Here is a 14,791-nt window from a genome sequence, read left to right as displayed (position 1 = left end):
TAATACATTCAAGAATTTTTATGATCATTTCAATACTTCAGAAATTAAACAGATCAACAGGTGTGTTAATTTCATCTTAAATCTGTGTACTATTCAATACCATCATCCTTCTTTGAAGTTAGAATTAACCTGACTATAATTATTTACCCCGTGTATGTTTGGAAACTTCAAAGGATTTTCCTATATATTGTGTAATAATCTGATATTTTGAAAATATCAAGGTATTGTTTACCTGTAAAAAGGTGTGAAAACATTTCTTAATTGTGTATATCTCTTGTCCTTTGATTTGTGGGAAATCTGTTATATTTAGGAATTCTAGCAGACTGCAAGAATTTCAGAATTAATTCGATCAATTGTTTCTAAAAATTCACATTTTCAGTTTTTTTTTTAATAAACTAATTTAAAAGTGCCAGTAATTTATTACTCTTATTAAAAAGCACATGATTTAATACTTGACACTTGTAATTGATGTTGCATCTAAGTTATTTCTGGCATAGTATTATCATCTTTATGGATTAAGTGAATGCAGTTCATTAATCTGAGGAGTAAATTAGAATTTGTATGTTCTTATAAGGAGACAAATTTATACCAGGGTACTGGCCTGTGAGGTGTGAAAAATTGTAAAAAAAAAAAAAAAAAAAAAAAAAAAGAGGCCCATGGGCCACACTTCTCCTCCTGAGAAGCTTTGAACATTTTGTTCTTTACCAGATTTCCCCCTTGTAATACATATTGTGACCCCACCTTACCCCACTTATAATAATGTAAACGATTTGAAATCTATACTACCATAGGATGCTTTGATTCAACATGATTGTAAAACTTTGATTCTCCATTGTGGCCCTGTCCTACCCCTTTGGTCATGATTAAAATTATTTAGAATCTATACTACCCCGGGATGCTTCCACATAAGTTTCAGCTTTTGTGGCTCAGTGGTTCTTGAGGAGAAGGTTTTTTAATGACCCACCCTTTTTTTGTCTTTTCTTGATTATCTCTCCTTGTGAGGGGATTTGGCCTTTCATTTTCACAACTAAATTTTCCTTCACCCAACCAAGGATGCTAATTTGTACCAACTTTGTTCAAAATTATCCCAGTGGTTCTTGGGAAGACTTTTAAAAGATTTGCCTATATATTCTAGGTAAAACTCTGATTCCACATTGTGTCCCCCTCCTATCACTGGGGGTCATGATTTTAACAATTTAGAATCTGCACCACCCCAGGATACTTTCGTGTTAGTTTCAGCTTTTCTGGCCCAGTGGTTCTTGAGAAGAAGATTTTTAACGATTTTCCTATAAATTTCAAGGTAAAACTTTGATTCCCCATTGTGGCACCACCCTATCCCCTGGGGTCTTGATTTGAACAATTTAGAATCTGCACCACCCTGGATGCTTTCACATAAGTTTCAGCTTTTCTGGCCTAGATGTTCTTGAGAAGAAGATTTTTTAATGACCCAACCCTATTTTTGTCCTTTCTTGATTATCTCCCCTTTGTGGGAATTTGACCCTTCATTGTCACAATTTAAATTTCCATCACCCAAGGATGCTTGTACCAACTTTGGTCAAAATTGTCCCAGTGGTTCTCGAGAAGAAGTCGAAAATGTGAAAAGTTTACAGACGGACAGACAGCTTATAGACAGACGGACAAAATGTGATCAGTAAAGCTCACTTGAGCCCCACATCTAAGCGAATAGTCATTAAATACACTTCATGTTTTGCATTTTGTGAGGGATAACAACTTTGATGTACGTAACATGAAATTTAAAAGAAGGGAAATGAAATATAAGTTAAGAGAATCTTATAATGCTACTATCTTCCATAAAAGTTATCATTGTAATACATGTAATAATTCCAGCTTCAAAACATACATCACAATGCATTGATGGTGATTAGTTTCTAGGGAATTATAAAACAAGGTACTGAGTTTTAATACAAGTTTTTGCCCTGTATTTTTCTAATATTATATGAAAGTAATATAAGAAATTAAAATTTGTACACTTTTTAATAACACATGCACATCTTATGAAATTCTTAATCCAGCAGATGTTAAACCTACATTAAATATTTGTTAGGCCTAAAAATAAGCATTCTAGAATAGTATTCAGATATGTTTAATTGATATTTATTTTGTAGGAAAGATCATAATTCATATTAGATATTACTCAATATATTTTTGTCCCCCGCTTTTGCGAAAGCAATGGGACATTAAATCTCATTCGTCTGTCCGTCAGTCTGTCCGTCTGTCCATCTGCCGTCGGTCCGTCAGTCTGTCAGTCCGTCACAAAAACATTAACCTTGCCCATAACTTTTGATTTGGTGGAGTATAATTTTCATATTTCATATGTGTATTCTTTGTGATAAGACCTTTCTTTGGGTACCACCAAATTTGACCTTTTGACCTTGGAGTTTCAACTACTTTTACTAAAAAATTCCAAACTTTTACTTTGGCCATAACTTTTGAATGGTAGGTACTAGGACTTCCATATATCACATATTTATTCTTTGTGACAAGACCTTTCAATGAATACTAACAACTTTGACCTTTAGACCTTGACCTTGGAAATGTACGTACTTATGAAATAACTATATCCTTGACCATAATTTTTGAACAGTAAGGGCTACGGCTTTTATACTACACATATTTTATTCTTGTAAAAAAGACCTTTCATTGGGTACCAAGAACTTTGACCTTTTGACCTTGACCTTGGAGTTTTAACTTCTTTTTAAAAATTATAACCTTGGTCACAACTTTTGAACGGTAGATACAAGGACGTTTATATTTCACACATGTATTCTTTGAGACATCACCTTTCATGGGATACCAAAAACTTTGACCTATTGACCTTGAGCCCAAAAATGATATCTTGCCCACAAAGATACCGAAAGCGGGGGACCACAATTCTTTGAATTTGCTTGTTTGTAATTTTTATTTCTTATGGGAAACAGAGCGCTGATAATGTAGAACATGGATAATTTTTATGTAGCTTATAAGTATTGGATAAATACATCTTTAGTAAAAAGATAAAGTATGTTCTAGTCCCCGCTCAACATTTTCTGGAAGAAGAATTAAATGCCCGAAAATGAGCAGTTTTATACAAAATATGATAAAATGTCAGGAGAACATAAAATTTTTGATGTCATATTTCTGAATTAACTGTATTATGATCAAATTGAAAATAACCAATAATGGTTCATTAATATAGCTGTATATACAAATTAAAGCTTTTTATAAAGTAAAATTAAGATATTAATTTTAAGGGGCTATTTGAGACACTTATCATATATTGTTCCTTCATATGTGATGCCTGTAATATAAGAAAATCTATGCTAATATATAGTTACATTATATTTGTTTACTGTATGTAACATAATAGTACTCGAACCGCGTGTGGTTTTTGTCAAATTGAAGAAATAAAAAAAATTATTCTTTCTGAACCATTGAAATTCCACGCAGTTAGATAATGCATAAATCATTTCCTAAATACTAATTGTGACATCAAGTTTTTGAGGTTGAGAAAACAGATTGTTTTTTTCTTTACAATATCAAATTTGAGTCGGGGTCGAGATTTCAAATTAACGAACTCGTACTTCCGGTTTTAAGATGAACCCGTGTCAGAAAGCGGTTCTAGTTTCCATATGATGATACATGTATATGTACTGGCGGATTCTGTAAACTAGTGTCCAAATCCTGTGCCTTTTTCCGTATGTGGAGACACAGATTTTTGGAAACCATTGTTAAAAAAGCTGTGTGACAAACCATATAAGGTGTCTAGATCTAGGTCAAGACCTCCTGATGTAACTGTGGATTCCAAAATGGTGACTGAAACCAAACTTCACAATGCTTTACAGTATTATTATGCTAAGCTTTAGAATTTTTCAACTTATATAATATCATTACAAGTTTTTTGACAAAAAAAAATCAGCATGCATTACCAGGGGTTTTGAAAAGATATGGAATTTTGAAAAGTTTTGGATTTAATTCAATTAAATAAACTAAAATTATAAAACATAAATTTCAGATTTCTTTCATCAAAGATATACAGACATTAGAAATATTTCACAAATGTTCTTCATTTAGTAAAACTCTTCAATTCCAGGGAAGAAACTAACAAAGTTCAAACTACGTTGCTTATGACCTTAAACATGTTAAAGGTTGGAAATCTTATTATTAATGTGTCCATATGATATATATTCTTTCTGTTAATTATTAATTTAAAATTACTTAATACTTATACATCTCCTTTCTAGATTTAAATTTAAAAGAATATGATGATAATGTACAATTCTGGGAATTATAATTTTATCTAAGTTTATACAATCTGAGAAAAAATTTAATTTAAATTTATAGACTTAAATAAAACTTTTTGTAGCACATTGAAGACACATAAAATAGGGATTAATTAGTGAAAATCCAACTGAGGGATTAATTAATGGAAATTCAACTGTCATTCAAATAAACAGACACATGTGCAGTTTTACATCATGTACATTTTCCATATTGCAAATATAGAAAGATCATGAAAATTGGAAAAGGACTTATTTATTCACTATTGGACTTACTGCATTTAGTTTAGAGTGAGGAAATCCTCCAAGACTAACATAAATACAATAATCCAACTGACATCTATTTTTAATATCCAGGTTCCTTTAACTAGAGTAAAAAAGACACATTCTTTTAGCTCCCGACCAAGAATCCCTTTAATTCAATATTCAAATAAAGTAAGTTTAATGATTGAACATGCTCAGTAAAAAGCCGAGCGATATAATTAAATAAAGTGCTTGAAGCAAAACCAGTCTGACTTAAAGACTGTCTCCCTCGGACATGGATTTTGTGTTTCCTGCACTGAGAGATCATTTATGACACTGAAGTACTAGCTAGACTGTTGCCAAAAGAAACAGAGGGATATAAATCACTTTAGCATTTTTTAAATTAATTACAAGACTGTTTAAAACTCTCAAACTCTCCATTATCTTACATAAAATGTTTTGCTTAACAAGTACAATAAAAATGAAGAAATAAATTAATAATTATGGTTTTAACAGTGCTAAGCACCTCCATTAAGAGTGACTTATGCAGTCATGTGACATGTGTCCTGTCTCTCAAGATTTGGTAATTTGGTGAATAATATTAGACTCTTTTTTTTTGGTGCTTGATTCATCATATAACGTCAAAATTTCCTTTCCTGTACTTTAAGGCTCTAGCAGAATTATGTAGAAAATGGGTATTTTCACGACATTCAATTTGAAATCATATGAAAAGTAAACTGGGTACCTATATTAAATTTGATATTGATTGAAAGGAGAGGGAAAGAGCATACAAATTACCGTTTTTCATTTTGTTTACCTTAACAAATTATGCCAGGAAACACCTTATTTGACCAAGCTAAGGTTGTTAAGCATTATTTAAGGAGTTTATTTTTCAAATTTAATAAATCTGTTGGTACCTTCCATTTACTAGATCTTGTCCTTAAGGACGTTCGATCCTGATATTTTGAGCGTATTTCGCACAGGTGCTTTATTCATAAAATTAAGCATCATTTTTAGGTTCTAACAATAAAACTGAATTCTACAATGCAAATTAAACTATATTCAATAAAAAAACGTGATTTAATTACATTCGTGTAGAATTAAGCTAGGAACTATATTTTGTGGCGGAAGGATTTTTAGATGAAAATGATAAGTTTTTTCCATTTGAACAATAACAGCACTGTTAATTTTGAATGCCTATTTTTCCATGTTGGTTGCACACAAGGCTGTTTTTGCAGTGAAATATGCTATGCTGGTTCTCAAATATCAATTAAATTATTTCTTATGATTTCTATCAACAAAGTGTGACAAATATAGTAAATATATTCTGAAAGTCTGGGATTAAATTGAGCCATCTTTAACGTAAAATTCACACTTTTTTAGTAATATCTGAAAATGTACATCATATACCCCCACTTTTGATGTTCTTTTCTAAATATTCAAGATAACTTTGACCTACTTGCTTAAAATCAGAAAAAGTTTAAGACTTTAACATAATTTTCTTCCTTATTACATTTTCAATGCCAGAAAAATAACATTTTATTAGTGCAGAAAGGTCACCAGTGTCCCAGAGGAAGTCACCAGTGACCACCACTACTGCCAGTTCCTTGACTGAGGGGCCCGTGCATCAAGAGCCATCCTCGTCACCAGTGTCCCAGAGGAAGTCACCAGTGACCACCACTACTGCCAGTTCCTTGACGGAGGTGCACGTGCATCAAGAGCCATCCTCTTCACCAGTGTCCCAGAGGAAGTCACCAGTGACCACCACTACTGCCAGTTCCTTGACGGAGGTGCACGTGCATCAAGAGCCATCCTCGTCACCAGTGTCCCAGAGGAAGTCACCAGTGACCACCACTACTGCCAGTTCCTTGACGGAGGTGCACGTGCATCAAGAGCCATCCTTGTCACCAGTGTCCCAGAGGAAGTCACCAGTGACCACTACTACTGCCAAGCCCTTGACTGAGGTGCACGTGCATCAAGAGCCATCCTCGTCACCAGTGTCCCAGAGGAAGTCACCAATGACAACAGACTCAGAAATATGTGCACCACCATCCAAGCGCCTCAGAACCAGGAACAACAACAGCACACCCAGAACTCCTGCTCCTTTTCCAATGCCAAAAAGGGCACAAAGCAAGGTAATGTTCATTTCAACATTGAAAAAACTATTATGTTATCTATACTTAAGAATTATTTAGAACTAGGGATGTCAATGGATATTCAAGTACTAGACTATTGTTTGATCATACCGACTATCGACTAAAATTTCTTTAGTTGGTTATACATTAAAAATGTGTTTCATCAAAGTAATTTTGAATATAAGGTAATAAACTTAGATTTGCCCATTTCATTTATTTACTGATCCATATTTTCATATGTAAAATTAAGGGTATGGTATAACTGTTAAAAAAAAAACAGATTGGGAAATAAAATCAAACATGTTTATTATGATTGTCTACCTCTTCCTGTTTTGAATGGAAGATTCAAACTAAGATCTGAGGTGATACAACTATTCAGAAAGAATATTAATTAAACAGCTATTACAAAAAGTTTCTTCCCATTTCGCTTTAACTGTAAAATGTAGCATTCCCATTTTGCCTTAGTAAGCACTGATTTTAGGTGATGAAGATTTAACATATATACCATTAAGTATTTTTTAGTATTTCACGATTTAGTTTGTTCGCAGAATTCATAAATTTATTGTTAAATTCAATGTAAAAATTTTTATCATTTAAGTTTTTATATCAACCTAGAAGTAATATTAATGAATATTAAAAATTCCAAAAATGAAAATACATGTAAATTGGGGTCAGTTATGATAGTAAATAAACTGTATTTTCTTTTTCTGATATTAATTTTATACAATCATTCATTTTATACTGGTGATAGCATAGGTTAGATATCGTAAACTAGTTTGTAAAAGAGAAACAGTGAAAATGATATGAAAAAAGTGAATATTCGACTATCATTCGACTAAAGCAGACGACTATTCGACAGTCCAAGTAAAACTGATATCTTTATTTAGAACAAAACATTTGACAATTTCTATATTTCTACATAATGTTTATCTTTGCTGGAAAGGAATGTCTAGTCTGCTTTTTCTCACTCATTTTTATGTAATGTATATATTCATTACAGATAACATGTGGAACATGCAACAAAGTTGGGAGAGGAGGGATGAACTGGGTGTGCTGTGATGGGTGTGATGTTTGGCACCACCAGAAGTGCTGTATGACCTTGAAACAGTTCAAGGTCCTTGGGGACAAGGAGTGGTTGTGTCCGCCATGTCGAATCATCTCCTAGAGGAACACTCAACCATGCAGCATAATGTTATATGTGTTTTGTTATGTAAATGTTATATTAATTTATTATTTCTTCAATATAATAAATAATATTCAGATATAGTTGTTAGTTTTGTATTTAAAAATGGCCTTAGTATAGTGGACAGAAATTATTTCAACAATATCAAAAACCATTAACAAAGAAATATAGTTGTAACCCATGTAACCACAGGAAACAGACCCCCTTCCAGACTTTAAAATGTTCTGTGACCTTTGTCACCAAAGAAATATAGTTGTAACCCATGTAACCACAGAAAAACAGACCCCCTGCCAGACTTTTAAATGCTCTGTGACCAATGTCACCAAAAATATAGTTGTAACCCATGTAACCACAGTAAAACAGACCCCCTGCCATACTTTATCTGCTCTGTAACCTTTGTCACCAAAGAAATATAGTTGTAACCCATGTAACCACAGAAAACAGACCCCCTGCTAGACTTTTAAATGCTGCTCTGTGACCAATGTCACCAAAGAAATATAGTTGTAACCCATGTAACCACAGAAAACAGACCCCCTGCTAGACTTTTAAATGCTCTGTGACCAATGTCACCAAAGAAATATAGTTGTAACCCATGTAACCACAGAAAAACAGACCCCCTGCCAGGCTTTTATCTGCTCTGTAACCTTTGTCACCAAAGAAATATAGTTGTAACCCATGTAACCACAGAAACACAGACCCCCTGCCAGGCTTTTATCTGCTCTGTAACCTTTGTCACCAAAGAAATATAGTTGTAACCCATGTAACCACAGAAAAACAGACCCCCTGCCAGGCTTTTATCTGCTCTGTAACCTTTGTCACCAAAGAAATATAGTTGTAACCCATGTAACCACAGAAAAACAGACCCCCTGCCAGGCTTTTATCTGCTCTGTAACCTTTGTCACCAAAGAAATATAGTTGTAACCCATGTAACCACAGAAAAACAGACCCCCTGCCAGACTTTAAAATGCTCTGTAACCTTTGTCACCAAAGAAATATAGTTGTAACCCATGTAACCACAGAAAACAGACCCCCTGCTAGACTTTTAAATGCTGCTCTGTGACCAATGTCACCAAAGAAATATAGTTGTAACCCATGTAACCACAGAAAACAGACCCCCTGCTAGACTTTTAAATGCTCTGTGACCAATGTCACCAAAGAAATATAGTTGTAACCCATGTAACCACAGAAAAACAGACCCCCTGCCAGGCTTTTTTCTGCTCTGTAACCTTTGTCACCAAAGAAATATAGTTGTAACCCATGTAACCACAGAAAAACAGACCCCCTGCCAGGCTTTTATCTGCTCTGTAACCTTTGTCACCAAAGAAATATAGTTGTAACCCATGTAACCACAGAAAAACAGACCCCCTGCCAGGCTTTTATCTGCTCTGTAACCTTTGTCACCAAAGAAATATAGTTGTAACCCATGTAACCATAGAAAAACAGACCCCCTGCCAGACTTTTAAATGCTGTGTAACCTTTGTCACCAAAGAAATATAGTTGTAACCCATGTAACCATAGAAAAACAGACCCCCTGCTAGACTTTTAAATGCTCTGTGACCAATATGTCACCAAAGAAATATAGTTGTAACCCATGTAACCACAGAAAACAGACCCCCTGCCAGGCTTTTATCTGCTCTGTAACCTTTGTCACCAAAGAAATATAGTTGTAACCCTTGTAACCATAGAAAAACAGACCCCCTGCTTGGTTTTCATCTGCTGTGTTAAAATATTAGATTAATGTAACCTTTGTTACCGAAATAATTAGTTCTGTAACAGGGTTACAAATGAACATAGTTGAAAGTCAGGACTAATTTCTTGCCATATCTATTAAATTACCCGAAAAGAGGTAAAAAGGGGACTTAGATAAACAGTAATGGTCCATAAACTTTTTCTACTCTACTTGTACGACCAAAATGAAATTTAAATGTTGTCAGTCACTTTTCAAGCACTTTAAGATATTCACTATACATCACTCTATATTTTAAAAAGTTCATTTTAAATGCAAACTATACAAATATTGAGATCGTTAAAGTTTTACAAAAACTCAAGATTTTATAAGTATATCACTGAGTCTAATTTAACATTTAAAAAAAATAAATTTCTTATTTCTTTCAAGTGTTTAGTGATAGAAAACATTTTTAAAGTTATATATTTGCCCGTAAGGGTTCCTTTTGGGTAGATGGACGTACCATTGTCATCGGAGTTTTGCAACTCGTACGTTAAATATTTCGAATTGAAAAAATCCTTTTATTTAGGAAATTCTAAGTAGTTACTGTGCAAATAACTATTTAAATATGACTCCAAAAAATGAATCAGGGCCTATAAGCTTATAAGTATTTATAGATATCTGTTTGCATGGAAAGATTTTTAAAAAGTTGATTAATTGACAGCCCCCCCCCCCCCCCCCAAACACTCACCCATCCTTTTTCATTCAAAGGAAAATATCTGGATTTTCTCCCGTAATTAGATTACGTGAAATAATGAGAGCAATTAACGCTGATCGTCACATTAACCATGTGAGTGATACGAGACAAACGATGTCGGTAGTGCTGAGGGAAGGATCCAAAACTTTATTTTCAGAGACCAATTAATATGAGACCTTTATTTTATTTTATTTTTTTTTTTTGGTGAAAGGGGAGCGGGTGGGTGAAGGACAGTGGGGGCATGGCTTCAATATCATACATATTTGCTCAATTATATAAACATGAATTTAAAATTAAAATAAACGAATAAACAATAAAATTAAAGTAAAATGAAAATATATAAATATTGGAAAATTTGATAAAAGAAAGTTATAAGTATGTCGAAGGTTACTAAATTTACCATTTGTCCTTCGTCATACAAGAACAGATTTTCTTTATAAAAACGTGTCTTACGATGAATACGGGGTGGAATGGGTTGATTCATACGTGTTTTCAATGTACGTGTTAATTTATAAATACAGTGAACAGCATCCCCTGCATTTTATATAGAGGTCGTGTCATATATGTATATTTTGCACATTCCTATATATTTTATACTTTCGGCTTGTTTATGAATTCATGTATTTAACATACGCAATCTTATGAATTTCTTCTTGATACGGAAGTGATAAAATGTAACTCAATGTTTATAAAAAGCCATTAAATATTGCTTAAAGACAAAATTAATACTTATTAGTGAGGACAGATGGACAATGCAGTTCAAGATCAAAAGGTGTTGACACTAATTGAGTTAAAACGGTTAGGTTACAATTAGCGGATTAACGCAGGTCAAATAATGAGCGTTAACCTTTAGCGATGGTCATTCTTGAGTGATAAAGATTGACAGTGATTGGATAGAACATATTGATTAATCTATAATTGGACATGTCAATCAAAGTAATATAAATGTTTTATAAAATTTTACATAATTAAATATAGTTAGAAAGTTAGAATCAAAGTAAGAGAAAAGATGCATGTATATTAAGAAGTGTCCGTAAAAGCCGTAACGTTCACCTCATAGTCATAAGGTTCGTCTGTCTGTCCGTTTAATCAATTATCTAGCGATTTTCCCCATATACATATTGTACAGAGTGAAGAGTAGCCTATTCTCCAGATTGTTGTTATATGTTTTATGAACTTTAAAAAATGTGGAAAATATTGCGAGCGTTGAGTTTATTCCCTAGTAATCGCCAAGTTGGAGTGATACACACTAAAAACGGGCGGTTATGATAGACTGAAAAAAATGAATTCCACATGCGACAAAAAGCAAAAGAACACATGGACGCAAAATAATTGGTCATATTTAATGAGGAAGTGAATGTTATATATATATATGTAATATTATTATTAATGACATCCGAAGAAAATAATTGTAAAAGTATTTTTTATGCCCCTGTAAACGAACTTTCGGGGATATATAGTTTTTTGTCGTGTCCGTCCGTCTGTCTGTCTCTCTCTCTGTCTGTCTATTTGTTCCCAAAAACATTAACCTTGCCCATAACTTTTGATTTAGTGAAGCCATGACTTCATATTACAGATATGTATTCCTTGTGACAAGACCTTTCTTTGGGTACCACCAATTTTGGCCTTGACCTTGGAGTTTTACCTATTTTTACATGAAGATTTTGAACTTTTACTTTGGCAACATCTTTTGAACAGTAGACACTAGGACATTTATTCTACATATATGTATTTTTTGTTGTTCAAGACCTTTCATTGAATACTAACAACCTTGACCCCTTGACCATGTAAATGTTTGCACTTATAAAAAAAATTAACCTTGGCGATAACATTTGAACAGTAAGGGATAGGGCTTTCATACTTCACATATGTAATCCTTGTGCTAAGACCCTTCATTGGATACCAAGAACGTTGACCCTTTAATATTGACCTTTGAGGTTGACCTACTTTAAAAAAGCAGACCTTGAAAATAACTTTTAAAGGGTTCAGACTAGTGCTTTCAAACTTTACATATATAATCGTTGTGACAAGATCTCTCACTTGATAACAAGAACTTTGACCTTGACCTCGGAGTTTGACCTACTTTTAAAAAGTTTTAACCTTGGCTATAACTTCTGAACACTTAGTGCTAGGGCTTCCATACTCTACATAAGTATTCTATGTGGTAAGACCTTAATTTCATTGGATACCAATTAACTTGACCGATTGTCCTTAAGCTTGGCCTTGGAGATTTTTGTACTTATTGAAAAAACTTTAACAGTGGCCTACTTTCAAATTTCACAATTGTTTTCCAGTGAGAATACCATACTTTTGGTACCAATTGATAAAATCTGCACTTAAGAAAAGTTTAATCTTTGCTATGTTGCCATACGGGGGCATCAGTGTTTCACAAAGATATCTTGTCTTTATTAGGACCTGTAGGAGTGCATATGCCCTTAAATATTTCCATTTAGCATATATCCACAAGGAAAAGAGATGTGCAGGCGATTTCTCGTCAACTATTCGGTGGAATTCATTGAAAATTTCAGGATTTATTGGTCACTATATGAATTTTATATAAAATTCCGTTTGTTGGAAAATTCGCTACCAGTGCTGAGTTATGGGCAATTTCCTGATTTTAAAATGCAATTTTGTCTTCGAATGTTCTCGAAAACGGCTCAAGATATTAACTGGAGACTTGTTAGAGATGATAGACCATGAGTTATAGATGTGCAATTTTGCCTTCGTTTGCCTCGTCAGTACTTCCGGTCGCTACAGGAAGTGAATTCAAAATGTACACTTTTTCAACTTTTTTTGTTTTTCAATATTTTTCTTTGATATATTTAATGTTAATGGAGACCCTACTGGAAAGGACTAATATATATTTTATTTTAGAATTGATCAAAACACACTAGATATTCGCATTTAAAAATCTGAAGCGTGTCCAAGATGGCGGGGCGTCTCCGTGAACTCCGCCATTAAGCAAGTCGGGTTCTAGAAGGTCAGCTGAGCGTTTAGATGAACGAAACTTCTACCAAAAAGATTTATGAAATGTAAAGGATTATTTAGATTGCTACATCGCAATTACGTTGCACTGAGTATAGTTTTAATATGAGGTTTCCTCAAACGTCTATTGAAATTGCTTTTGTCTGCATCTCAAAGTAGATTACAACATGACTACAAGAAGAAATACGATGACAACAATCTTTTGCTTTGCACCAGGGAAAGCTTATCCTAAACCATGGTTATAATAGCTTTTCAAGAAACTTGCCTGACTTAATATTCACTATGTTTCTGAAGTATTACTTGACTTCTGTTTTTTTTTTCCACGCAGGCTTGTGACATATTAAATGAATAGAAAAGACAAAAATAAGAAAAATGTTTTTTAAAAAGATTGTTTATTAAAGGTTATATAAATATTCTTGAAATAAATGCAAGTTATTGAACATAAATAGTATCACATTTCTTGACCATCGGAGGGCGAGTGAGTTTTTTTTTCAGTGAAACATTCCAAACTTTTCATGAACGTGTAACTCATCTCCACTTTGGGGGAAAACAGGATACAAAATTCTAGGAAAATCTTACCGAATTCACAGCTTTAGTGTTACTTAGCTGTATACGATATTATTTTTGTATAATGTGATAAATATACTTTCTAACGCTCGAAATTCCAATTTTAAGAACATACATTTCTAATTTTCATTGAAGCTATCAAATCCATCAAATAGATCAAATATTTCAAAGGAATAGCGTTAAGAACTACTTGTGACGTTTGGCACGAAATAATGTATCGTGACCCGACTTAAGTAGTAGACAAATGGTGACAATAGTGCAGAAATCTATAACATTGGCATGCCTGTATATGGAGTTGCATGGAATAAAAAGTTGAATACATATCGAAAAAAGGAAAGAAAACAGTATCATCTGTTCATCACTCATAGATTATCTATCCTAAAAATTACTGTTAAAACTCAAGTAACAAATTCCGATGTAATCATCTTGAGCAAAGTTTAGCAAGCTGGCTGTCATTTTACAATTCCAAACTGAATTTAAAAAAAATGTAATGTATGTTGGAATCAAAAAACCAATTTTGCGATATTCGAATGTTAAATTTGAAGCGGGTTCCAAAAGGCGTAATGGGTACCGCAATGGATTTTCACGCTGGCGACCCGGGTTCGATCCCCCTTGTGTCCGATTTTTAAAATATCTTTTTAAAGTCTGATTTTACGTTGTTTTTTCTGAATCAGACGGAAGACCTCTCGTTGCTCGCAACAAGTTTCGTTTCTAGTTATTATTATTATTTTTTTCTTCTTCTTCTTCCTGGGTACTTTTTTGTCCGGGAATGATCTCGTAAACTATACATCCGACTAAGGTGAAATGTTTTTAGGGTCAGTAGACATGTTATGTAGATTTGTGGAACGAAGGTCATTTTGCGCGCACGTGCTTGCAAGAGCGTGCATGTGCATCATGTGAAATGACCGATTTAATTGATATAGGCGTAACTTTTTTAATTTTGGATGAAATGCTTTGAAACTTAAAATATAAGGATAT

General features: G+C 33.5%; 1 protein-coding gene across 1 annotated transcript; it reads left to right on the top strand.

The window, feature by feature from the left end:
* Window positions 1-5,023: 5,023 nt before the first annotated feature.
* On the top strand, window positions 5,024-8,880 carry LOC134260947 (mucin-2-like). Its single transcript, XM_062743466.1, has 3 exons — window positions 5,024-5,103; window positions 6,067-6,655; window positions 7,656-8,880. Exons 1-3 carry the CDS (start codon window positions 5,024-5,026, stop codon window positions 7,818-7,820), a joined length of 834 nt encoding a protein of 277 aa, XP_062599450.1. The 3' UTR covers window positions 7,821-8,880.
* The last annotated feature ends 5,911 nt before the right edge of the window (window positions 8,881-14,791 follow it).

Source organism: Saccostrea cucullata, unplaced genomic scaffold (genome assembly GCF_032062105.1).
Source record: "Saccostrea cucullata isolate Sc308-1 unplaced genomic scaffold, CSIRO_AGI_Scuc_v1 ctg1266, whole genome shotgun sequence".
Classification (NCBI taxonomy): Eukaryota; Metazoa; Mollusca; class Bivalvia; order Ostreida; family Ostreidae; genus Saccostrea; species Saccostrea cuccullata.
This window is presented reverse-complemented; position numbering and strand designations above follow the sequence as displayed.

Bases quoted from the DNA above. Each gene is read 5' to 3' on its own strand.
- LOC134260947 (XM_062743466.1), top strand. From the start codon at position 5,024: ATGGTTTTAACAGTGCTAAGCACCTCCATTAAGAGTGACTTATGCAGT. The intron at 5,104-6,066 runs GTAATTTGGTGA...ACATTTTATTAG, and splicing joins GTCCTGTCTCTCAAGATTTG to TGCAGAAAGGTCACCAGTGT. The intron at 6,656-7,655 runs GTAATGTTCATT...TATTCATTACAG, and splicing joins CAAAAAGGGCACAAAGCAAG to ATAACATGTGGAACATGCAA.